Source organism: Diadema setosum, chromosome 1, assembly GCF_964275005.1.
Source record: "Diadema setosum chromosome 1, eeDiaSeto1, whole genome shotgun sequence".
NCBI classification, from domain to species: domain Eukaryota; kingdom Metazoa; phylum Echinodermata; class Echinoidea; order Diadematoida; family Diadematidae; genus Diadema; species Diadema setosum.
In genome coordinates this window covers 13,589,564-13,616,821 of record NC_092685.1, presented here as the reverse complement: position 1 = coordinate 13,616,821, position 27,258 = coordinate 13,589,564, and the positions used below count along the sequence as shown (strand labels likewise).

At 39.0% G+C, this 27,258-nt stretch overlaps 2 protein-coding genes across 2 annotated transcripts in view; one reads left to right on the top strand and one right to left on the bottom strand.

Annotated features, from left to right (window-relative positions):
- The window catches only part of LOC140227148 (sushi domain-containing protein 4-like), a 454,815-nt gene that overhangs the window by 212,079 nt on the left and 215,478 nt on the right, over window positions 1–27,258 (top strand). The window lies entirely within an intron of this gene.
- The window catches only part of LOC140232375 (uncharacterized), a 28,189-nt gene continuing 15,762 nt past the window's right edge, over window positions 14,832–27,258 (bottom strand). Inside the window, exons 6-9 of the mRNA XM_072312505.1 lie at window positions 24,337–24,587; window positions 23,824–24,023; window positions 15,364–15,457; window positions 14,832–15,076 (exon numbers count right to left, since the gene is read on the bottom strand). Coding sequence (XP_072168606.1) covers window positions 14,832–15,076; window positions 15,364–15,457; window positions 23,824–24,023; window positions 24,337–24,587 — 790 coding nt within the window. The remainder of the gene's footprint in view (window positions 15,077–15,363; window positions 15,458–23,823; window positions 24,024–24,336; window positions 24,588–27,258) is intronic.

Genomic DNA, 27,258 nt, shown 5'->3' with positions numbered 1-27,258 from the left:
AATACAGTAGCGAGTTCGACGTGTTCAGTTTCAGAGATCAAGCGCATGGGAAGAAAAGAATTATGTTGTTGTGTCGTGCGTCATAGGTTTTTCACGTGTAGTGTATTTGTGGTGTACGTTTGGGAGGTTGACCCGGAAGCAGAGGGAAATTGTGGGGGCTGGAGTTTACGGCGAGGTCACTCTTAACTTCGAGTTCGTTGTTTTTTGTGTCCACACGGTGCTTAACTACGAGTGGGGACCCCCCGCGGCTTGTGGTTAGAGTGCCAACCATAAGATTTCTCGTGGCTCGAAACATCGAGCAAACCTCGAGGTTTGCTAACTACGAGTGCGTCTTCACGGTCCCTAACTACAAGCTCTAACCTCGAAGTTTCCTAACTTCGAGGTTAAGGGCTCCCGTCTGAACGTAACTAGTGTAACTGAAAAACAGTTTGAGGTATCCTAATGAAGCTTGACATGTGTATGTATGAGGGGACAAAGTTATGCCTACATGACTTTTTGGTGCACATGCTCAAGGTCAAATTTCAAGGTCAAATTTTTAAGATTTCAGTGTGTTCCCCATCTCTATACAATGCCTGAAGGCATTTTTCTGGAAACTTAGTGTACACATGTATAAGCCGATAAAGATTCTCTAGGGAAAGTTTTAGCCATGTGGTCAAAGGTGAAGTGAAAATGGTGAAATTCAATTTTTTTCTCAATATCTCAGAAATGGCTCAAAATATCTTCATGAAACCTGGAACATATACTGCCTGACAATGATTCTATTGTGGAATTGTGGGTCATGTGGTCAAAGGTCAAAGGTCAGGTTAAAATGCTAAAATTCTACTTTTCAATGCTGAAAGTATACCTTGTTGTCCATACCTTTGAGATTAAACTTAATCAGACTAGATGTATTCATGCATTACTATACAATCATTCTGTGGGGAAAGATTTTGGCCTTGGGGTCAAAGTTCAAATGAAAATGTTAACATGTCACAATTTTCCCCATACTTTGACAATAGCTCAAAGTATTGATTCATGTTACCAATTTATAGTGATATTTGAAGAATTGTGGGACATGGTATCAAAGAGCAAGGGTCAAAAGTCAAGTAAAAATGCTCTAATTCCCAAATACCTGCTCTCGTAAACAATTTCACCGTCCATCCGAATGTAACCTGTTTTAACTCGTTGAGGATGGGCTGATTTTGCTACAACACACGTTTCACATAGACTCCTGCCCGAATACACTCGGGACTTGTCCTCAACAGGTTAAAGAAGAGGAAACACTCAACACATGTGTGACAAACATGTCATTTCGTCTTTTTTTTTTTTTTTTTGGGGGGGGGATCTCATATGTTGTTAAGATGTACTCTAGACCAGGCTATTGGGAGAACCATGTGATAGAGTGGAGGCATACCAGTTGCCATAGCAACATTATCTCATGTGTTTGTATGTGTGTGTGTGTGTGCAGGCTGGGAGTGGTAATGGCACAAAATTCTTGCTACTGTAGGAGCTTGAGAAATCAGAGCAGGACTGCAACATTGCAAAATACATCGTCTTGTCCCGACCGAAAAGTGCAGTGACCCATGCATTCTCTTTACATTTTGTCTCTGTGATAGCATCTTGAAGTATTTCACCCATAAAGTGCACTGACATTGTTGTGTTGCAAAAAAAAAGAAGAAAAAAATAACAAAAAACAAGACAATTTGTCCCAGAGCTGCCTATCAGATGCAAAGAGACTTATTAGGCTTGTGACTCTCCTCCCCCTCCCCTCCCCCTCCTAGCCTTCAGCAGTTTTCGATCAGTATCTCCACTCATTATTACTACCATGCACCCTTCACGTGCCCCTGCGCTTAGCCATAACCTTTCAACACCTTTTATCAGTATTCCCTTAACCCTGTATGTGCTCGGGTGCTGAGCTTAAATTGCCAAGCTTTTTTCCATCAGCATTCAGTGATCCATTCAAACTTGACCAATTGGTTATTTGAAAAGTTTGTAAAATTGTAAAGTTAGCAAGCCCACTGAGGTGTAGCAATTGTGCCTTGATCTAAAAGGAAGGCAATGCCGACACAGTAGGGATGAACTTCTACTCTAAGGGATAAGGTGGATTAAGTAAATCTCACTTCATTGACAGATACTCTCCAGACATCTATGTCAATCGGCAATAAAAAAAAAAAGCACATTAGGGTGCATGCCAATCAGTATACAAAGCACATTGAGGCTTAACTTCCCACTTATTACAGCCAAAATATAGTTTTCATACACCTACTGAACTGTTGATTATTGCTCTAAAATGTACATATATGCATAAGAAATGTGTGAAATAATGCTGTATTAACACAATTTCAGGTGGGTAACATTGAAAATGCAAAATATTAACCAAAAAGCCTTGCCAGAAGTCCACAATCTCAGAGCTGACCTCTGTTGCTGCATAATTTTTCATAATTGACTATCAGTAATTGACAAATCAGGCTACGGTGATACCCATTGATCTTCCATGCTAGAGTAAACTGCAAGCAGCTTGTTGGAAAATATGATTGCAAGAGCATGATCAATTATCATGTTACGTGTTACTTTCCTACAATGCTGAATACGGGGTTAACAGTGAGGGCTCTTTTGGAATAAAAGTTGTGTACTAGTATTGAAATTATTCTCTGCTTTTGATCTCAAAACACTCCAAAAAAGCTCATCATCATGGCAAACCGCATCAGCCATTTTAAGTTTTTTGGTAGACTCTTTTGATGTATTGGAAGTAAATTCCAGGAGATTGAAGGTTAATTTTGAGCCCTTGTGAACACTACGTTTTGGCTTTACCATCGTATCAGTTACACAAACTCACAATGTGAAATGGCTGGAACTGTCCCCCTAAAAGGCCACTGTGATTCAGTACTTATTAATGGGGGCATAGTATCTGTATTTATTTAATTTTCTTTGTTGCTATTAAACATTTGGATTGATGTTGTTAAAAGCTATCAAATTAAATCTGTTTGACTGGATTTACTTCTGAAAATTGTGGAGAGAGCAGTCTTTTCGTGACTCATCCGAGTCACTTCTTCAGCACTGCTTTTATGGCTGGCTGGAGAGCATTCACCCGAGCATTTACGCTTTTAGCATACAACCTGGATGAATCAAAATCTATATCAATATGTTGACACAGTTGTTGTTATTTTTTTTTTAATTCAGGACACATGTGGTTTGGCAGGTATCAGTGTGTGCATGGATTAACAGCAGATCAGTAAAGAAAAGCACAGTAAAAATGAAAGGAAACCTAGAAACCTCCAAGGAATATTTGCTAGAAGTTCTTCTCTTTAAAAGCGGAATCATGTAGATTCTCAGCCTATGGACTGTGACTTTGAGATGGTATAAGTGGTGAAGTGTGACACAATAGTGCTACTCTCTCGGAGGTGGATGTCATTCAGGATTGGTTCAAACAAAGAGGTCATGTGTTCAACAGTTGTATTATTGATCAAGAATATTACACTAGAAGTGAAATGTTTGGCAGTTTGTACAGTAACAAATGTGAAATGAGATGGAAGCACAAGCAGTATGACCAGAGTATTTTTATTTTCCATTTTGACATCTTGTCATCATTGTGCAGTTAAAAAGATTATTAATGATATAGTGATGATTAGATGACATTTGTAATGTGCATTTGAAAGTCCAGTTTGTTTGTTTGATTTTTTTTTTTGTAGAACATACTTCTTGATCATGAAATATTGTTATCATCATGTAAAAGTATCAAGTAAATTGCAGTTTTTGTAAACCTGACTTGTTGCTCCCAGTAAAATGCTTGTTATTGTCACCACAAAAGAGACAACACAAAAATTAGGCTCTATTCAGCATTTGCTCTTTAATATTGTCGCACACAAATTTGAAGATAACTTTGCAGGTGATTCCAACAGTGCAATTCATGGCCATGTTCATTATGTTACCAGAGGCCAAAAAACACACACAAAATATTGCTTGTATAATAATTTACTTATATTAATTATAAGGAAATAATTTACTTATATCACTTATAAGAAAATTATCTACTTATATTTCCTAGAAGGACAGAGCATCTCTAGAGAGAGATATGGAATTAACTTTTAAAACAACTCATCCTTTGTTTCAACTTATTAACTGAGTGCTTAAATGACATGAATACAACAGTGATTCACATTCAGTACAAATATGATCTTGCCACATGTATATACATATTTTTGCCTTGTTGGCAGACTTAACATCATTGCATTTGAATTCATCTTCTTTACCTAGATTTGTTTTGCTCCTGAAAGATATAGTAATGTCATTGCAATTCAAGAAGTATCAACACTGGACCAAGTATAGTTTGCTTTTAAATCATCAACAACAAAAAAAATCTACAAGTAGTAATTAATCATTTTTTTGGGGGGGGGGGTGTTATTTTAGCATTTATGAACTCACTTCTTTCAGGGAGTGTTAGACAATTAGTTTAAAACACAAAGCTGTTTTGATGTTTGCTCTGTAAATTACCCAAACACTCTTAATTGCTCTTGTTTGTACATGTCAGGACTGTATAAGCTGTATTTACTGAGCCATTAAAAAAAGGCCCTTGCTGTCATCTATTTAAGAGTTGCTGCCAAGATTAACATGCCTGACACAAGGGAAAAAAAAACCAAGTACGCTGAAGTTAGATTAAAATATAGACAGATTAAATCAAAGAAATGAGCAGTTAGCACTGGTAATTTACAATGAAAGTGTGTAGTCTATTCTTTTTGTAATTAAAGTCTTTCTAGGATGTGTGTTTGTGTGTGTGTGTGTGTGTGTGTGTGTGTGTGTGTGTGTGCATGTATGGGGTAGAGGGAGAAGTTTTCTTTTTCAGTTTGTGAAAGTGAGTTTTATTCATGAGCTCGAAGAAAGCTGCTTAACCGGCATACTATTCTAACTGAATAAATCAGGTAGCTACGTTGACCAATGAAAATTTGTAGATTTGCCTGCCAGTTGTCAGTGCAAAACTTTCATTAGACCAAATAAAAAAGAAAATATAGTTTCTCGTCCTCATGCACATCTGATTGGCTGCCGCATGTTTAAAGACTACTATTTGCTATTTGTAAAAAATACTGATAAGAATATCAATTTTTTCAGAGTTCACCTACCATCCATGATGTCCCATTTCTATGCCATGCATGCATTGCATTAAAATCTAGTAACATTATAATGCATTAATGTGCACTGTCATACCACCAGGTAGAGGGATCTACAAACCTGGATGCAGAGCACTATTGAGAAAGCATCAGAATATGCATCTTTAATGGACAAGTTGTCTTTTTTTTTTTGTTAACAAACCTTTGGAATAAGGAATGTTCAAATTTATGAACCTTTTGAATCATGCTATAAATGTTCAGATTAATGAGCCCTTTTTCATTTTTGGATTAATGAATATCTAGTTAAAGGAAATTTGTGTGTTTCAGACAAATGAACCTTATTTCATTTTTGGATTAACAAACCGTCGGAATATTGAACACTACCCAGATGATCCTGGCTTGGTTTCAAAGGTTGTGTACTAGTACTCACGGCTTATGTCACACTAGCTTGTTTAGGGTTGCAGCAGTTTCAGATCAGAAAAAAATAGTAGGATATCAAATAGAAAGGACCTCCCGCACCATCTTTATCTGAAAATCCACACGAGAAACTACTTGTTTTCTTTTTCTTGGCCTGATAATCATTTATAAGCTTTTTCACGAAGTGTTCTGTAGGGAGCAAATTTAGTACTTTAAAGGCATTAGTTAAGAAACTTGAATGGTTCACGCAAGGCCCTCTCATTAGGGCTTGCCCTTTATTTGGTCACTTATTTGACCGTGCGTGATGACTGTCTGCTTCTTTGCTTGCAATTACTGAAGTGAGAGGGTCTCTGACTGGAGCTGGGGGAAAGGTGATGGTTTTATTTCACTTTTAATGAAACAGGTCTCATTTTCATCTCAGTACATTTCAAAGGTGTGTAAAGGCCTTTCCAGTGATACCAAATGATTCCTACCATGGTTCTCTTGCCCAAATTGTATGGTCCATTCAGGTTGGCTTCAATACATCGGTTGAACCATGGACCTAATATCACATGGACTGTTCACTACAGTCTTTCTTTGATGTAATGATCGTCGCCGACACCTGATTATGTCCATCTTAATGAGTACATTCAGGTGTCTGGACAATAATGATTGTGTGATCATGTACCGTCACTAACAAAAGAATCTTTTCCCTCATTTCAGTCTTGTTTCACTGATGTGCCTTTTTCAGATGGAAATGTCTTTGAATAATACAGATGATGAGGAGCAGCAAACCTGAGATCATGACATATTTTGTGTCAAAAGATGGGTGATTGCTGATTCGCACATTTTCCCTCACGCATAAGACCTTGCCTAAGTGCAAGATGTACCTGTTCTCTACCATTACCGTCCCTTTTTGCTCTGGAATAAGCTGGAGAAAAATGAAATATTGAGATCACAAATGACAATCATTCTGCCAAAATGTTAGCTTTCTTTTAAAAACTGCCTGCTTGTCCCAAGCGAAATTATTTGTGGTATGATTTCCTAACATACACATCAACTGCACATTAACTTTACTTGATTTTTGTGAGTTATTTTCTTCTGCGCATATAGTTTTACATTTCTCGAATCTCCATCTTGTTCTTCTCCAGTCTTGCTGGTGGTGACAATCATGGGATCAAAGCAGTGAAGCATGCTAAAAATGTCTTTGTGGTGCTTTTGAGATGTACAGGTGCATGAATTGATTAACGATACGATAAATGTCCATGTGTATTAGGTCCATGGTTGAACCACCAAGCGCTGCGAAAAAATGCAGCACAGTTGAACTGATGTAAGTCATTATCATTGTCCCGTGTGGAGAAATCTCTACCATTGTGTGAATTCATGGAATTCCCTGCAGAGAAAAGAGTGAGGAGAAAAATTTGCCAGGAAACATGAACATTGTAAGTAAATGTTAAGCTGCAAATGGAAGAAGTTGTGGGGGATTATACTTTGAAGTCTAGGAGAAACCCAGACCCAGCTGGGCAGTTGTTCAATGTAACTGTAGCATTCCTGAACTAAGTCCTACATTTCCTTTAATGTTTGCATTGTATTCATCAGATATAGTTTGTTTGTTTGTTGTTTGCAACAACAATGAAGGGATTATGAGATTAAGCTTAAATTGAGCATGCTTTATAAACAATCCTGTCCATTATTGAGGACAACTTTCAAAGCAGTAGCATCATCCTTTCTAAGTTATTAGAGTTGAAAGTGAAGAGTATGTAAAGGGTTTTTTAAGAAATGAAAAGGAAAAAGACACACCTAATCACAGCATTCTACCAAAAAGATAAGTAGTGTTTGAGAAAAACTGCTAACAACACAATTTCACGTTTATTTTATGAGCCCAAACTTTAGCGTAATGTAGAAGGAAACTTGCTCTTTCAGAAAATATGACAAACTCAAGATTGCATAGGTTTACTCATTTCACCTATTTTCAGTCCACGCACAAAATCAGTGCGTGCAACTTTTTGTTGGTTTTTTGAATGATGCACAGTTACAAATAGAAAGGACCTTCAGCATCACCTTAATGCAGAAATCCAGAGAAGATGCTACTAACTTTTCTTTTCTTGTCCTGCTAATCATTTATAAGCTTTTTCAAGAAGTGCCGTGTAGGTAGCAAATTTGGTTCTTCAAAGGCATGAGTAAAAAAAAAAGAAAAAAAAAGAAAAAAAGAAGAAGCTTGAATTGTTCATCGAAGGTCCTCTCATTAGGGCTTGCCCCTTGGAGCTGGGGGAGAGGTGATGGCATTATTTCTTTTCTCGTGAAACAGGTCTTATTTTCATCTCAGTGCCTTTCAAGGAGGTGGAGAAACCTTTCCAGCTAGACCAAATGACTCCTGTCATGGTTTTCTTGCCCAATTTGTAAAGTCCATTCAGGTTGGCCAGAACGCATCGGCTGAACCACCAACTGCTGTGAAATATTGCAGCACAGTTGTGGTCAGATATGTCATTATCATTGTCCCGCGTGGAGAAATCTCTACCATTGTGTGATTTCATGGAATTCCCTGCAGAGGAAAGAGTGAGGAGAAAAATTTGCCAGGAAACATGAACATTGTAAGGGTTTGTTTGTTTGTTTGTTTGTTTGTTTTACCCTGCATAAGTTGCAAATGGAAGAAGTTGTGGGAGATTATACTTTGAAGCCTAGGAAAAACCCAAACCCAGCTGGGCAGTTGTTCAATGTAACCATAGCATTTCTGAACTAAGTCCGACATTTCCTTTAATGTTTGTCTTGTATTCGCATAAGTTTGTTTGTTGCTTTTTTTTTCATGTCATTCTGAGTAGGAAGATAATATCATAACATCATACCTATCAAGAGAGGTGAGAATTTCGAGAACTACTCAACCTTTCTTTCACCTTATTGACTGAGAGCTGAAATGGGGCAAATACAACAGATTTGAATCACGTCATGTACACATATTGATCTTTCCACATACATAATGGGCATTTCTACAGTAAAAGGATACTTCACAGATGTCTCTTTATTTTCTGTTTCCATTGTACAGTACCACTGAATACAATCTGATCTTCTAGGACACTTTGAGAAAAGATAACTTTGCCCCAAAATTGCTTCAAACAAGCAATCTATTAGAATTTATGCCAAAATTAAATTTAGTTTTTAACATTTTGGGTGAACGTGTGTAGCGCTGGACAGAAATCTATGAACTAACATATGAAGGTCAAATTATGAATGTTCATTCATTGTTTTTCAATGGAATGGCTTAATTTTGGTGAGAGAACATGATAACAGCTCTAAAATTCTATCGAGTATTGTGTTTTACACCATTGTTAGACTTAGGGGTGAACATGCGTAACATGGACAGACCAAAATGCAACAAGTTGAGGACAATGTGTCATCGGCATGAAGTGGTCACATACAGATTCATACAGGGCTGTGTCAAATTTTTCATTTTAGAAGCTAGTATCAGTAATGTTTGCGTGTATGTTTGTGTACATTTGCATCATGACAAATATACAGCCCTTACTAACAATGGTATAATGTCATTATTCCTAGGAGTTACCCAATTGAAAGCCTGCACTTATTTTATAACATTTAAGGACAGGGGGGGGGGGGGTTATGCCTCTGCCATGAAGTGTCACTATAGGTATTATGTTTTTGGGCTGTCCTTCTGTCCTTCCGCCCTTCCATCCTTCCGTTCATAATCAATTTTGTGGACAGCATAACTTAAGATCCATTTAACATATCCTAATGAGACGTAGCATTTGTAAGTATGAGTGGACAAAATTGTGCTTATCAACATTTTTGGTGCACATGCTCAAGGTCAAAGGTTAAGGTCATTTTTTTTTTAATTTCACTATTTCCCCCATATCTATGCAATGCCAGAAGATACATTGTATTTTCCTCAAACTTAGTGTATAACCAAATAGAGATTATTTAGGGAAAGTTTTTTTGCCATGAGGTCAAAGGTCAAGTGAAACTGCTAAATTTTCACTTTTTATGCCTCCGCCACGAAGTGGTGCCGGAGGCATTATGATTTCGGTTGTCCGTCCGCATTCTTTTACGTGATAACTTGAGTAATATTGACTGGAATTTTACCAAACTTGGTCCATGTATAAAGTATGATAGGGCAATTACTTGATTAGATTTTGGGTGAAATCGGCCCAAGGCCCAAGGCCAAAGGTCAAGGTCAAATCATGAAATTGTATCCGTTTACGCGATAACTCAAGGCTGGATCGAGCAAATTTCACCAAACTTTGTCCAAGGATGATGTATGATGGGACAATTACTTGATTAGTTTTTTAGTGAAATCGGACAGAGGTCAAAGGTCAAAGATCAAGGTCAAATCCTAAAATTTTTCTGTTTACGTGATAACTCAAAACTGGATGAAGCAGCTTTCACCAAACTTGGTCCAAGGATGATGTATGATGGGGCAATTAGTTGAATAGATTTTAGTGACATTGGTATGAGGTCAAAGGTCAAAAGGTTAAGGTCAAATGCTAAAAATGTTTTTCCCCTATATCTATGCAATGCCCAAATTTATTTTCTTGAAACTTAGAGTAAGCATGTACTCCTGCTTAAAGATTCTCCAGAGAGTTTCATGTCATAAGGTCAAAGGTCAAAAGGTCAAAGGTTAGGTGAAAACGTTACATTTTCACTTTTCTCGCTAATGGTTCAATGTATCTTCATGGAACTTGGTACATATGCATGTACTGACTGGCAGGGATTATCTAGGGAATGTAGAGGTCATGGGTCAATAGTCAGGGGGTCAAAGGTCAAGGTCAACTCCTGAAAATTTTACTATTTCCCTCATATACTAGTATATGCAATGCTTGCATTATTAGTTTTAAAACTTAATATATACATGTATTACCTAATGGAGATTCTCTGGGAAATTTCCAGCCAGAAGATCAAAGGTTAAGGGTCAAAGGCCAGGTTTAAATGCAAAAAAAAAAATCTATTTTGTACTGTAATTACACTCTATATCTTAATACCTTGAAAATTACTGAGTGCATAAACTTATTAAAGGGTTGGTCAGAAGTCAAGTAAAAATCCTCAATTCCCCAATATTCGTGTACCTGCACTCTTAGAGCAAACCCAGTTCAAGGAAAGTGAAAATTCAAGATATTTCTGACAAACCTGTCATTTCAGTATTTTGCCAGTTATGTGAAACTGTCATCACACATTGTGAAGACATTGTACTATACACCTATTGGGAGAATCATGCATTATGGCGGAGGCATCAGTCGCCATAGCGACATTTTTAGTTCTCTATATATCTCTGGAATGGCTCAAGATATCTTCATGAAACATGATACATATGCATGTACTGCCTGATAGTGAATCTCTTTGGAGTATTTAGGTCATGGGTCCAAGGTCAAGGTCAAACGCTCAAAATTTTCGTATGGAAAAGTTGTGTACATCTGCTCAGCATGGCCCGCACAAATCTTGTTTAACATGGGAAGTAAACATTGCAACTAAAAGTTTTTGATGAATTGACTGTAATAATGTAAAGTAGAGCACTTTCTACAAAAACCTTGAGGCGGATTCTAAAATTTTAAAAGGTTTTATGTACAGTGATACCAAATTTGCAACTACTCTATGAAAGCAAAGAGTTGCACTTTTGTCATCAAAATTTCCATGTTTCCAGTGTCTTTACGGAGCTTTTGGTAATTTTCTGATTTTGGGGCTCGGTGTACAATATAAGGCTTACCAAATTTTACAGGACTATGGATATGATTAGAACTTTTTGGGTCGTTTCTGATACCTGATGATTTTAGCTGGAGATTCATGCTACAGTGGTTCTTACTGGGTCGTAAGGAGCTCATCAAGTTTGCTAGACAGCTTGTTAGGCCTATAACTTAGTCTTTATTCATAACTTCAGTATGAATAAGATACATGCACGAATGACAAAATGCACATTGTATCAAGATGTTCAGTGTAGAGTATCTACCAATTATCAACAAAGCATGTTCTTTACCGAGCAGTCACCATAGTAATTACGTAGCTGTAGCATCTGCTGCGATGCTACTAATACTACTGTAAAAGTGGAAATTTTCGCGGTGTTGAAATTTTCGCGTATTTCCCGCAACGAGAAACTAGCGCGAAAATAAAAGCACACAAATATTTTTGCTTGCAATATGTTCCAGTAGTTGATGTTTTGATTGTGCAGGATTAAAAACACGCGAAACTCTTCTTAGCGGGCCGAGCGCAAAAAATTAGTAGCGCGAAAAAATCCACTTTTACAGTATACATAATGTGCCAGCTAGGTATACATATAGTATATTAACATACGTACAGTAGATGCTGCCTTGTGATTATGTATAGCATAGCATTCTGATGGATCATAGAAAATGTATCATTTTGATCTGTGTGCACAAAAATGCACTTAGCCCTACATGTTTTTCATATGCTATTTCTCCCATGTAATTTTATATGCAATGCCTGAAGGCATTTAGCATTTTCAAGAAACCTAGTGTGTATATGTGTATTGCTTTTGTTACCAGATAAAGATTCTTTTGTAATATTTAGGCTGTGGGATCAGAGGCCAGAGGTTAAAGGTCAAATGAAATGCTAAAATTTTCCTTTTTTTCCCCCATATCTAAAAATGGCTCAAAGTATCATCATGAACCTTAGTGCATATGCATGTATTGCCTGACAGTGATTCTCTTGGAAATTTTAGGGCAATGGGTTCAAAGGTTAAAGGTCAAAGGTCAGGTTAATATGCTAAAATTCTATATTTTTTATTACTCTTTTTTGTCCATACCTTGGAGGTTACTCAAGTCACTAACTCAATAAAACTAGGTACACGTGTACACATATACCTTAATCACTGCAGAGTGATTCTGTAGGGAAAGATTTTGGCCATTTATTCAAAGGTCAAGGGAAAATGTTCAAATGTCACAATTTTTCTCATATTGTGAAATAGTTCAATTGAAAGTACATTGTGTTGTCATGAAAATGGCTGTTTAATACCAAAGAATTATAGGCCATGAGGTCAGAGGGCAAAGATTAAAGGTCAAGTAAAAATGAAAAAATCCCCAATACCTGCACTCTCAAACAGTTAAGACATTTACATAATTGAAACCTACTTTCAGAAAGTAAACAGTCAACACATTTGTGACAAATATGTCACTTTGATTTTTTGCTGTTTACCAGTATGTGAAACAGTTGTTTCATATTGTCAAGATGTACTCTAGGCCTATATTCAGAGAACTATACATTATGGCGGAGGCATACAAGCTGCCATAGCGACATTTCTAGTTTCTTTTCACAGTAATCAATTTTTTTAGATAAAATTAAAAGATTGCACATTATTTACATACAAAATATTTACATTGGAGCAATGTACATGATTTTAATAAGTGTAAATTACACTTGATGCAAAGGAAAATTTACTTGCAGTGGTGCACTTGTGTGTTTTATACCATTTTGAATATTCTTTTGTGTTTGCTGCATAGATTACCTAAACATTATCAATTATGAGTATTGTATCCTGTTAGGACTATGTGTGCCAGCTGTATTTATTAAGGCATCCAGATTTCGACATTTGCAGACAGCTTGATTAAAAAGGCCACTGCTGTCGTGTATTTCAAGGCATAATTTACCATTTGCAGATGAAACAAAACCCAGCATTAGTGTTTTAAAATAGTTCTAAAATGTGAGTTAGAGATAAAAACAACCACTGTAAAAATTGAACTTGTAAATTGATGGTAAGTATTGTTAAATATACAAAATGTGAGCAATAGTTATGATAAAGATGCTTCCAGACTAAACCGCCTACAGTTACAGTTTATTGAGAAAATACAGGTATCTCCTTATATTCTAGGCTTTATAGCAAAAATTTTATATGATAGGATGTTTTGTGGTACAACAGACCTACACATATGCATTAAATGTCATATCTTGAAAAAATTTTTAAATCACTATTCCCAAAGGTAAACAGGACCTTTAAGATTGACTGCGAAGATTTATATGCCTGTAACATGGAAAGAATAAACAGACTGAAATGTATACATTGACAGTTTGAATCAAAGAGATAGGCAGTTATCTCTGGTGATTTACAATGAAAGTGTGTAATCTATTCTTTTATAGTTATAGTCTTTCTAAGGGGTATATGTGTGTGTGTGTGTGTGGGTGGGAGAAGTTGTTTATTTCAAACTCCTTTGTGTTGTTGTCAGCACCCATAGCTTCTTGAGCGAACATGCCAAGGTGAACATGTTGGTGGCAGGGCCAGTTGAGTTTTGAGAATGTAATTGTTACTCATGCTGTCTGTGCTAAATTCTGATAAGAATATCAACATTTTCTTTTTCAGTCAGCACCTGCAACATACATCATCTTTTATGATTTCTATTTTATGAAAAATTGTAGGATATCAAATGTGATTCTGCATCACAAAACCAACAAAAAGTCGTCAGACATGGATCTGTAGTTTAGAGCAGATTCTGAAAGAGCAGATTTTAAGCTTTAAAATGATGTAGAACTCTATTTAAAATGGATTCTTCTAACTATCTAAATATAGGAAAGAAAGCACACACTTGGGGAAAAGTATGAACTGAGAAAAGAGGCTCTGAAGTACAGGGTTTATTCAAGCACTTATCTTTACCAAGCCATGCTAGCTGTGTGAAGTATGTGACCAAAAAAAAACCACCCCAAAACCCCCCAAAAAACAAGACGTAAACCACCTGAGCAACAACAATGAAGGGATTATGAGATTAAGCTGAAATTGAGCATGCTTTATAAACAAATTCTCTCCATTATTAATGATAACTTTCAGAGCAGTAGCATCATCCTTTCTAAAATTATTAGAGTTATAAGTGAAAAGTATGAACAGGTTTTTTTTTTTTTTTAAATGAAAAGGAAAAAGACACACCTAATCACAGCATTCTACCCCCCCCCCAAAAAACAAAATAGTGTTTGAGAAAAACTGCTAACAGCGCAATTTCCTGTTCATTTTATGATCCCAAACTTTAGCGTAATGTAGAAGGAAATTTGCTCTTTCAGAAAATATGAAAAACTCAAGATTGCATAGGTTTACTCATTTCACCTATTTTCAGTCTACGCACAAAATCAGTGCATGCAACTTTTTGTTGGTTTTGTGATGCACAGTTACAAATAGAAAGGACCTTCTGTGTCACCGTTATCCAAAAATCCAGAGGAGACGCTATTAACTTTTCTTTTCTTGTCCTGATAATCATTTATAAGCTTTTTCAAGAAGTGCCCTGTAGGTAGCAAATTTGGTTCTTTAAAGACATAAGTAAAAAAAGAAAAGAAAAAAAAGCGTGAATTGTTCATCGAAGGTCCTCTCATTAGGGCTTGCCCCTTGGAGCTGGGGGAGAGGTAATGGTATCATTTCTTTTCTCATGAAACAGGTCTTATTTTCATCTCAGTGCCTTTCAAGGAGGTGGAGAGACCTTTCCAGCTAGACCAAATGACTCCTATTGTGGTTTTCTTGCCCAAATTGTACGGTCCATTCAGGTTGGACTGCATACAATAGCTGAACCACCAACCACCCTTGAAAATTGCAGCACAGTTGCGGTCAGCTATGTCATTATCATTGTCGCACGTGGAAAAATCCCTGCCACGGTGGTAATAGATGGAATTCCCTGCAGAGGAAAGAGTGAGGAGAAAAATTTGCCAGGAAACATGAACATTGTAAGTAGATGTTAAGACCAGGCGTCCACCAGGGCGCGAACAAGACGCGGACAAGACCCGGAAAGCAAATTTGGTATTCCGCACTCGTTCGGCAACCTGTCCGCACGTTCCTGAAAGTGTCCGCTCACTGTCCTAAGCATGTCTGAGCGTTTCTGCACCGTTGGGAGAGATTTCCGCGTCCAAATTTTGATCGAGACCAAAATTTGGACGTGGAAAACTTCCTGACACCTTCAGCAACTTGTCCTGATGATGTCCTCAGGACATCCCGCCTGTCCGGAACCCTTCCACTCCTTCCGCAAACGCTCCTGAAAGAATCCTGCAGTGTGGGGAAGCTTCGCAAATGAAAGCAGAAGACACCAGGAATGTTTTAGGACAGCGCAGAGCCGATGCGGATCTATATGCAAGTGTCCGGAGCCGATGCGGACATTTTGTGATCAAGACATGAAAGAGTCAGCACGTTCCATGAGCGAAATGATTTTGAAAGTTGAAAAAATAGATCAATGCAGCATTATGTCAATGAAACTCAAAAAGACCAATAAGGGAGGTGAGGTCCCCATGCAAGCCCCACAACCAAACCTCTCTTCCACTGATTAGGAAAAGGTAAATATCAGCATTTTCCAGTCCCAAATGAAGGAAGCAAAGCAGAAGGCAGTAGATATTTTGCCAATTGTAGCTAGGAAAAAGAGGAAGCAGCACTCTCCGCTATGATTAAACTTCGGGGGTTTTTTACGTTCTTTTCAGAAGTCATTTTCATTTGAGGGATTTTTAATAGTTGCCATTACATCTATACATAGTGCATTGTGTAGTTCGCTTTCATTGTGACCGCCCAACTCAAACACCACAAAAGTGGAACTAGGTAATATGTTATATATAAATAGGCATAGGGCTTATATACTTATATTTAAAGTAGGGCCTGCTATGTTATGAGCTTGAAAATTATTAAACTTGTTTGATAATAACAATCCTAAAGGGACCAGTGCCAGTGCTCGTTCGTTCATTCTTATTTATTTTGCTTTTCAAATCAAATCAAATCAAAAACGAATTACATCAATGTGACAAATTTAAGCCAAACATAACCAAATGACAAAGGAGCAACACAAATGTTTGTACATTACAATAGTATGTTTTTGAAGGAATAGAAGATGTGAGTGAGTGCTGTGCGAGTGCCTTAGGTGAGTTGAATGTTTTTGTTGGGATCATTTTATGATATATGATTATTCTTCAATATTTCAGTATAATAATACTAATAAATTCAGACCAAAACATAAACAAACTCATATCAATTATCATACTCTATTTTGCTAAATATATTGAGTTAAAATATATTTCTTTTAACTAGCTTTGAAAGAAAACAGAGTTGTTCGTGTTTGTAGGGAGTCCGGTAGAGCATTCCATGTATCAGGTCCGTGATGCCTCACTGACCTGTGAGCTATATAAGTGGTATCTCAGCATTTCTCACAGCTGGTATTTGAAGCAATAGGGCAAAGCGAATTTCGGCTGGTGTGACCTCCATGATGGCTAGCAGTCAAATGAAGAAAATTCAAAGTCAGCGCCAAATTTATACCTTTCCATTTTCCTGGAATTGTCCGCATGTCTAACTTATGTTGTCCGGAAGACATCCTGATTGTCCGCGTTCATTCCTGGTGTAATCCTAGATGTTTCTGCGCTGCCCGGCTATGATTAGCATATTACGAGGTATTTTGCGCTCTTCCAGAGTGATTCCTAGGACACTCCTAGGAATGTCTGCAGTCAGTCCGCAGACAGTCAGCGGACATTCCTAGGCATGTCCCAGGACAAGCCGATTCACACTTTTTTTCTGCGTTTGACGTGGACAGGATGCCGAAATGACAGAATTTGCCTCCGCAACCCTTCTAATTCCTGGGCTTTTCTGCACCCTAGTGGACGTCTGCCCTAAGCTGCAAATGGAATAACTTATGGGAGATTATACTTTGAAGGCTATTATGATAAGCCCAAACCCAGTTGGGCAATTCTTCATGCAACGGTACCATTCCTGAACTAAGTTCAGGCCTTGCCTTGTTTTCATCACAAAAGTTTTGTTATGTTTTTATGGCTCAGCCATGAAATGTCGCAGAAGGCATTATGTTTTTGTGTTGTCCATCCATCCATCCATCCATAATCAATTTTTCTTTTCTTTTTGTCCTAATAAAACTGGGCATGTATATGTTTAAGTGGACAAAGTTGTGCCTATCAACTTTTGGGCATCAAGGTCAAGGTCAAGTGAAATTGCTAAAATTTCCTTTTTTTATCTCTCCCTATCGCGGAAATGGTTCAAAGTATCTTTGTGGAACTTATTATTTATGCATGTTCTGCCTGACATTGATTCTCTTGGACATGTTGTGGTCATTGGGTCAAAGGTCAAGGTAAATTCTTCCAAATTTCATTATTTCTTTCATATCTATGCAATGCCTTAGGGCATTTCCTTGAACTTACTGTATACATGTATTGGCCAACTAAGTGTCTCAGGCAAAGTTTTTGGCCAAAAGTTCAAAGGTGAAATGATCAAAGGTTCAGTGAAAATAATAAATTTCACTTCTTCCTCCATATATCAGAAGTCAGTGGCATAACTACGGGGGGGGGGGGGGGGGGGGGGGGCATGGGGGGGCACGTGCCCCCCCAATCCGCTGGTAAAAAAAGAGAAAAAAAAGGAAGAAAAAAAGAAAAAAAAACCTACCAAAATGGTAATTCAAGGGTTAGTAAACTGCTTTTGAAATCGACATGAAAGGATGATCAAGAAAAAAGATATTTTTCTAAGATTTCTTTTAACCATGTAATTAAAGAGGTATTATAGTGAAACATTGTTCAAAGAGCCCGGAGACGACAAAAGATTGTGATTCAGTGTGATTCCTGGTTGGCATTTTGAATACAAGCAGGATGTGCGCAGTGTTACTGAGAACATCGGAATGGCAAAAAGAGTCGCAGCAATGTTGCGCAATGTGATGTCTAATAGGTTGTACACATTTGCTATCAAAGCTTGATCATTGATTTTGCAGTGTTGCTCTACATACTATAGTCTATATTAAAATGCCTTGCATTGCCAATAATAAGACTTGACCTTGGCTATTTCCTAACTTTTCCATCTACATGTATATGAAACACACACACTCACAAACACAAACAAATTAGGGGATGCTCTATAAAGTGCAGATTTTGGACATCCTTCTCCCGCTTGGTCACTTCGACGCCCCCTCGCTGGTCATACCTCCCCCAATCATGAATATAAACCGACACCCTTGACTACCAGTGGCGGATCCAGGGGGCGCACCGGGCGCCCCCTCCCTCCAAAGCGAAAAAATATATATGTAGCTACAAACGACAGTCTTTGGACTGTAAAATGTCAAAATTTTCAAGCTCGCTCGCTTCGCTCGCTCGCATTTAATCATTATGCAATTCTCCTGATGCTGCTGTCAGTAATTGCCAGCAGTTGCGCCCGGTGCGTCCCCTCCCCTTAATTTCCAAAGCGAAAAAATATAGCTACAAAGTACGGCAGTTTGGGGACTGTAAAATGTCAAAATTTTCAAGCTCGCTCGCTCGCATTTAATCGTTATGCAATTCTCCTGATGTTGCTGTAAGTAATTGCCAGCAGTTGCGCCCGGTGCGCCCCTCCCCTTAATTTCCAAAGCGAAAAAAAATATAGCTACAAACGGCAGTTTTTGGACTGTAAAATGTCAAAATTTTCAAGCTCGCTCGCTTTGCTCGCTCGCATTTAATCGTTATGCAATTCTCCTGATGTTGCTGTCAGTAATTGCCAGCAGTTGTCCCCAGTGCGCCCAGGCCCTCTCCTTAATTTCCAGAGTGAAAAAATATAGCTACAAACGGCAGTTTTGGGACCGTAAAATGTCAAAATTTTCAAGCTCGCTCGCTTCGCTCGCTCGCATTTAATCGTTATGCAATTCTCCTGATGTTGCTGTCAGTAATTGCCAGCAGTTGTCCCCGGTGCGCCCAGGCCCTCTCCTTAATTTCCAGAGCGAAAAAATATAGCTACAAACGGCAGTTTTGGGACCGTAAAATGTCAAAATTTTCAAGCTCGCTCGCTTCGCTCGCTCGCATTTACTCGTTGTGCAATTCTCCTGATGTTGCTGTCAGTAATTGCCAGCAGTTGTCCCCGGTGCGCCCAGGCCCTCTCCTTAATTTCCAGAGCGAAAAAATATAGCTACAAACGGCAGTTTGGGGATTGTAAAATGTCAAAATTTTCAAGCTCGCTCGCATTTAATCGCTATGCAATTCTCCTGATGTTGCTGTCAGTAATTGCCAGCAGTTGCACCCGGTGCGTCCAGGCCCTCTCCTTAATTTCCAAAGCGAAAAAATATAGCTAAAAACGGCAGTTTGGGGACTGTAAAATGTCAAAATTTTCAAGCTTGCTCGCTCGCATTTAATCGTTATGCAATTCTCCTGATGTTGCTGTCAGTAATTGCCAGCAGTTGCGCCCGGTGCGTCCCCTCCCCTAATTTCCAAAGCGAAAAAATATAGCTACAAACGGCAGTTTGGGGACTGTAAAATGTCAAAATTTTCAAGCTCGCTCGCTTCGCTCGCTCGCATTTAATTGCTATGCAATTCTCCTGATGTTGCTGTCAGTAATTGCCAGCAGTTGTCCCCGGTGCGCCCAGGCCCTCTCCTTAATTTCCAGAGCGAAAAAATATAGCTACAAACGGCAGTTTTGGGACCATAAAATGTCAAAATTTTCAAGCTCGCTGGCTTCGCTCGCTCACATTTAATCGTTATGCAAATCTCCTGATGTTGCTGTCAGTAATTGCCAGCAGTTGTCCCCGGTGCGCCCAGGCCCTCTCCTTAATTTCCAGAGCGAAAAAATATAGCTACAAACGGCAGTTTTGGGACCGTAAAATGTCAAAATTTTCAAGCTCGCTCGCTTCGCTCGCTCGCATTTACTCGTTATGCAATTCTCCTGATGTTGCTGTCAGTAATTGCCAGCAGTTGTCCCCGGTGCGCCCAGGCCCTCTCCTTAATTTCCAGAGCGAAAAAATATAGCTACAAACGGCAGTTTGGGGATTGTAAAATGTCAAAATTTTCAAGCTCGCTCGCATTTAATCGCTATGCAATTCTCCTGATGTTGCTGTCAGTAATTGCCAGCAGTTGCGCCCGGTGCGCCCAGGCCCTCTCCTTAATTTCCAAAGCGAAAAAATATAGCTAAAGACGGCAGTTTGGGGACTGTAAAATGTCAAAATTTTCAAGCTTGCTCGCTCGCATTTAATCGTTATGCAATTCTCCTGATGTTGCTGTCAGTAATTGCCAGCAGTTGCGCCCGGTGCGTCCCCTCCCCTTAATTTCCAAAGCGAAAAAATATAGCTACAAACGGCAGTTTGGGGACTGTAAAATGTCAAAATTTTCAAGCTCGCTCGCTTCGCTCGCTCACATTTAATCGCTATGCAATTCTCCTGATGTTGCTGTCAGTAATTGCCAGCAGTTGCGCCCGATGCGCCCCCTCCCCTTAATTTCCAGAGCGAAAAAATATACCTAAAAACGGCAGTTTTGGGAAATAAAATGTCAAAATTTTCAAGCTCGCTCGCTTCGCTCGCTCGCATTTAACCGTTATGATGTTGCTGCCATGAGGTGCCCCCCCAATGTCTTGACCCACGGTACGCCACTGTCAGAAGTGGCTAATGGTATCATCATTAAACATAGTACATGTTTATACATGGACTACCTGACAGAGATTCTCTTGGGAATTTTATGGTCATGGATCAAAGGTCAAAGCCAGATTCAAATGCTAAAATTTTACTATTTGATACTGAAATTACACTTTTCGTCATAATTTGGGAGATTACTCAATGCATAAACTTATAACAGGATCTAAGGTAAAGTAAAAATCTTCAAATTCCCCAAAACCTCCACACAAATACAAACAGATTAAGAGGACAGTCAATAAGAAACTCAGAAATGCACAACGGGCATACATATCCAACCTTTCTGAGGCAGGTAGTAAACAGTTTTGGAAGTACATTAAAACTAAACGGAAGGATAACGTAGGAATCTGAAGTCTTAGGTCTGGAAACAGTACTGTCACTAATGATCAAGGGAAAGCGGACATACTGGCCAAGCAATTCCAAAGTGTCTTCACTAAGGACAATAATCAGGTACCCAACCTTCCACCAAGTAGTGTACCAGAGATGCCTGAGTTTGACATTACTGTCAGTGGCATTATAAAGTTGTTGAATAAATTAGATGTTTCAAAGGCAGCAGGCCCGGTTAATATTCCAAATCGTATCCTGAAATTTGCAGCTGAACAATTAGCCCCGATCCTCCAATTTATATTTAAACAATCCTACAACCAAGGACAGCTACCTGAAGATTGGCGTAAAGCCAATATTGCTGCCATCTACAAGAAGGGTGACAAGAACGAACCAGCTAATTACCGTTCTATATCCCTATCCAGTGTATGCTGTAAACTGATGGAACATAATATACTGGACAACCAACTGATGAAGCACCTTTCCACTAACTCAATCATCACAGATTACCAGCATGCATTCAGACCGAGTAGATCATGTGACACCCAACTGGTAGCTACTATCCATGATCTCAAACTACAACAACAAAGATACATGTGACATTGCCGTCCTCGACTTCAGTAAAGCTTTTGACGTTGTTCCACATCAGAAGCTACTACAGAAGCTTCACATGTACGGTATCCGCAACAAGAACCTTGCCTGGATGAAATCCTTCCTGACATTGTACCAAAGGACAGTCGTCAACAGTAAAACATCCGTCTGGAAGCCAGTACTGAGTGGTATACCACAAGGCACTGTGCTCGGTCCCCACTTGTTCATCTTGTATATCAACGACCTCCCAGATGCAGTCAACAGCACAGTAAGGTTGTTTGCAGATGACTGCATAGCTACGGTACAATATCCAAAAAAATCTTTGCAAGAAGATCTTGACAATCTAGTTACATGGGCAAACACATGGGGAATGAAATTCAATGCAACGAAATGCTCCGTTATGAGAATTTCTACAAAACGCAACCCAGGGCATACCAATTACAGACTCCTTGGCGAACACCTCCAAGAAGTCGACAGTCACCAATACTTAGGGATCTACATAGAAAACAACCTGAAATGGGATAAACACCCAACACTCCATCAACAAGGGTACAAGTGCCTTAAACTTCATAAGAAGGAATTTCCACCACTGCTCCAAAACAGTTAAAGAACGACCCTACCACACTCTAGTAAGGCCTCATCTTGAGTATGCATCCATAGCATGGCATCCGCGCACCGCCAAGAACACCAAATCACTCGAAATGGTACAAAGGCGTGCAGCTCGATTCATAACAGGAGACTACTCTAGAGAGTCTAGTGTCACTAATATGATGAACACACTTGGCTGGATTCCCCTGGAGGACAGAAGACAACATCTACGCCTCATCAGCTTTTACAAGCTCATCCATGGTGAACTTGACCTAGATCTCCACAAATACACCTCAAAGAAAGTAACCAGGATACGGCGGACACACGACAAGCAGTACAACGCTGTATCAACCTTCATCTCTACAAGCCAGCTAGCAAACTCATTCTTCCCAGATGTAATTTCCCTCTGGAATGACCTCCCAAAAGAAATAATATTACCAAAGAGTACAGAAGTCTTCAGAACCAAACTAAAAAATCAAAGCTCTCATAAAGCAAAATAAACTGGTGCTACCACTCTTGTCAGCCCTGAGTTACCCTTCCTAGCGGAGGTCTTCAGGGATAACTACTACAAGGTACAAGGTACTTACGCAATACAACTGATCATCCAATTAAACCTACATGTAGTTCAAGAAAATAAACATTTGCGAAAAACATGTCATTTTGATTTTATACCAATTATGTGAAAATGTCACACATTGTCAAGATGTACTATAGACCTATTGGGAGAACCATGCATTATGGTGGAAACAAACCCATCACAATAGCGACATTTCTAGATTTTTTTTTCATGCTAATCTGTGTATGAAGATTGCATTTGATTTGACTCTGGCTGATGCATTTATATGCATTTTACTTCGTTTCTTTCCAAAACACAAGTTAAAACAGACAAACAAATTCAATCAAATGAAATGATAGCTGTGACCCCTTATTTGTGTAGATGTTGGCCTGTCATTGCATGGAGGGTTTGAATTCAGTTTAAGGTGAGCCACTGTTTCCGAGGGAGGTCGAAGCCCTATGTCTTTGCTGCTGGGTCAGTGATGGTGTCGTATACTAGTATAACTTGAGTTGTGTTTGAGACAGCACATGACCAACTTCTGCAGCATTTGGTTTTGGAGTCTGATACCCCGTTTATTCTGCGAGCAGGTTTCAAAGCCTCCTTGAGGAGGTTCGAAAGCCCACTCTGAAAAAGCAGCCTCTTGTCTGTTTATACTGCTTGCCAAAAGCAGGCCCTAGCAGGCCGGAGCAGGCCCAACCGGCTCCTCCACTTCGATACATGGCACAGGGTTTTGAACGAAAGTGTGCAAGTTGAAAGGTTTTCTTCAGCGGGGATTGGCCGAGATGGCTGGGTTGTTTATGTAAGCGGGCGATGACTTTCAGCGATAACTTCTGGGTCGGCTAAAAAGCAGCTTCTTGAACCCCCTAGCATTTATACTGCAGCAAAGGCTACTATAGCAGGCTCTGCAACCACCCCCTGTAGGTGGTTTCAGAACCTGACCTGATCTGATTCGATCCGATCTCCTTTTGTCTGTTTATACTGAGCTGAAAGGCTGCTTGAGGCTGCTATAGGAGGCTTCAGAACCCCCTTTTTGCTTAGTATAAACTGGGTATGAATGTTCCAGTGACTGAAGGGACATCCAGACTGGCTTGTGGGAGTTCAGGTGCATGAGTTCATCGTGGATTGGAAGGTCAGGGTCTGCATTGATGGCACTGGCGACCCTTGCCATATCCTTAATTCCTGCTTAGAGAGGGGGAGTGATGTGTGCCAAGACACCTAGGCAACCAGTGAAGAGGGGTGCACTTGAGCATGTCTGAGACTTGTGACATTGCTGAGTTTAGGACCGTGTCAACTCATTTCACATTACGGCTGTTGGCTGACAAAGATGAGCAGTACTCTGCAGTGGAGTAGACAGAGAGTACTGGCTTTTAGACCATAATTGTTGCGAGTTTCATGACGTTGACTACTCTCTTCAGGTGTTCTCGGTACGTGAGAGTGCGGTCCAACGTAACCCCATGGTACTTGGGAAACTACTCATGCTTGACAGGCTTGCCATAGAAGGCTACCTTCAGCTTGGCATTAGCAAGATCATTACTAAGATGGAAGGCAGTAATCATGGTAGACTTTAAAGGGTTGGCACTAAGTCTCCAGCAGGTGAAGTACTCTTCCATTTTCTTCAGATCTTGGGTCAGGATTTGGCCGATGTCATCCAGGGATCTTCCCTGAGATGTAAGTGCGAGGTCATCTGTATAAGCAGACGACCTTGCCCTTCTCAGAGCCAACACATTGCTGGATGTGTTGGCCCTGAAAGGGCAATTATGGAAAGTATCGAAAGGTGCTAGGTGTCAAGGTAATAACATGTGTATGCCCTAACATGATATGCCAGAAAGTGCTGTTTTTCAGCATATCTCTCTTATCCAGCCAAATTGCTGTTCGGATACCAGTCGGTCCAGGTAGATAATCGAGGTCTGACTGTGTATGAATATGACTATATAAAGCAGAGGAGAAACAAGAGACAATGCAAATAAGACAGAGTAAGGCAGGATTTTATTTCACTGTAATAGGAAGGGTACTTGTAGGCATTTACTATTTTCCATGTAGATACACAGTAAAGCAAGACATTCAGCATGGGCAAGTTTTGAGGTCAATTTTCAAGCTATTTCATAGTGTTAAATCTTGGTACTGATGGTAATATGAGAAAAGTATGAGAAAATTCATGCCTTCAATTTAGAATGCATATTAAATTACATTATCTTTTAGTGTTTTGAATTATCCAAAAACAAATCCTCCACTTGAAAAATTGTGGTGAAAATGATATGCGAACATTAGTACCTGAAATTCCAGCGTGCGGTCTGTGAATACCACCCTGCATTTTTGACTTATTTATTAACTAGGCAAAATAAAGGAACATCAATAATGGTCAAAATATTTGTATCCTGCATAGGAGGGAATTTGTTGTTGCAACTTTTTCCTGAAACCATTGTGGTGGGTCACATATTTATATTATATATTTGAATTTATAAAGTGGGAAGGTGCGTACCTGTTAAGAAATTGAGAGAAGTATTTTGGAAGAAAATGTGAATGGCTCTCCAACTGGAGTGAAATTTAATAACACTTTAGGGTCATTAACCTATTGTTCCACTGGCGTACCCAGTCGGCTCAGCAGCCTAGCGCACCCATCGCGCATAGTTTGCCGGCCGCCGCCGCGCTAATTAAGCCTATTGTGATTGTTTACTCAGTGTGCGAAAATCTTTCAGTGGCTTTTAATGCCTTTCTTTTAGACATATTGAGTGATTCAGACATGTCGATCTACAATGAAAACTTCATATGAAGGATCAGGAAAACATATTGTGCAGTTGTTGGGTGCAGAAATAACAGAAAAAACGGAGATGGAAGCTGCATGGCAGTGTGTGAAATTCATTCACCACTGACGCATGATGAATATATACGTAATTAGAGACAAGTGAAATACAACGGTATAAAAATGCACAGATTTCGAAACAGAGTTAGGCCTATGCCTACTAGATCCTCTATTTAATTAGGCTATCACTGCATATTCGTAAAATATGTTGTTCATTTTAGAAGGCAGTTAAACAAAAATTTTGATAATTCACTGTTTTTTTATGCTTGGTCACTGGTTCACTACTTTCCAAAGTTTAAATACACTTCCTGGCTATATTATATTATTGTTACAAACAATTTACAGCCTACACTACAAATGTTTCAAGATGCATTCAATTCTTATATTGTCTTCACTTCTTCAAATGTTCAGCATTGCATTGACTATAGGCTAGCATTTATAGCATGCCTATTCAATTTTGGCCTGAAACTCTGAATGTGAATTTTGATATTGATACTTATAAATATTAAACTATGGATGGGGGCAAACATCCGCTTCATAATCATATTAAGAAAGTTTAATCTGAAAATCAATTTTGTAGATTATAATACTAGGCGTTAGCGCGATGTTATGCAATGTTACTTAGACCTAGAGAAGTTCCTAGAACAGTAGAAGTTTTGCCAAGTTGTTGACCTCAGGCGACCTAAATTTAGTTTACACGGTTTAGAAATGCCTAGATCTGTATTCCGTTTGGTTTACTTAGTTAGGCTTGCCTGAAGTTAGCGACAACCGAAAATAATAAATATAGGATGTAGGGTTCTAGAAGTCTCCTTAGTCTAATAGGTCTAGCCTGGACTAGCTAGCCTAGAATTCTAGACAATATCTAGATACTAACGTTAGACAGATTCTACCCCGCTGGTCTGGGTAAAGCCTAAAAAGGTTTAAGTTAACCAATATGTTGCAATTTATAGTGCCATATCTAGCTCAAGATTCTGATTCATTATTTGTATTTAATTATATCAGTTAACTTCTCAACAGTCTAGGCTTACTCGCTAGACGTCTGCCTGCACCTTTCCATAGACCCATAGGGGTCATACAAAGTTCCACATTTTACCATATATGAAGGTCACCTCAAGGTCAAAGCTCACAGGCAGGGGTCAATGAACTTTAGGGCCCAATGTTAAGTTTTTATGGCGCGTTTCTATTATGGGTCATAACTTTTGATCCATAACTCCATTGACCAAACTTGGATGGAAGATGTCCCTTGGGGAGTGGATGGTCACCACAAGGTCAATGGTCACAAACAGTGGTCAACAAACTTTAAGAGCCCAATGTTAAGTATTTATGGCGTGTTTCTATTATGGGTCATAACTTTTAATCCATAACTCCATTTGTGACTGAACTTGGATGGTAGATGTCCCTTAGGGAGTGGATGGTCGCCACAAGGTCAATGGTCACAAGCATGGGTCAACGAACTTTTAGAACCCAATGTTATAAGTTTTTATGGCGCGTTTCTATTATGGGTCAGGCAGGGGTCAACAAACTTTAAGGGCCCAATGTTAAGTTTTTATGGCATGTTTCTTTCTTGCCATAAATTTTTACCCTTTTATATCTCTTTTTATCTGTTATATCTCT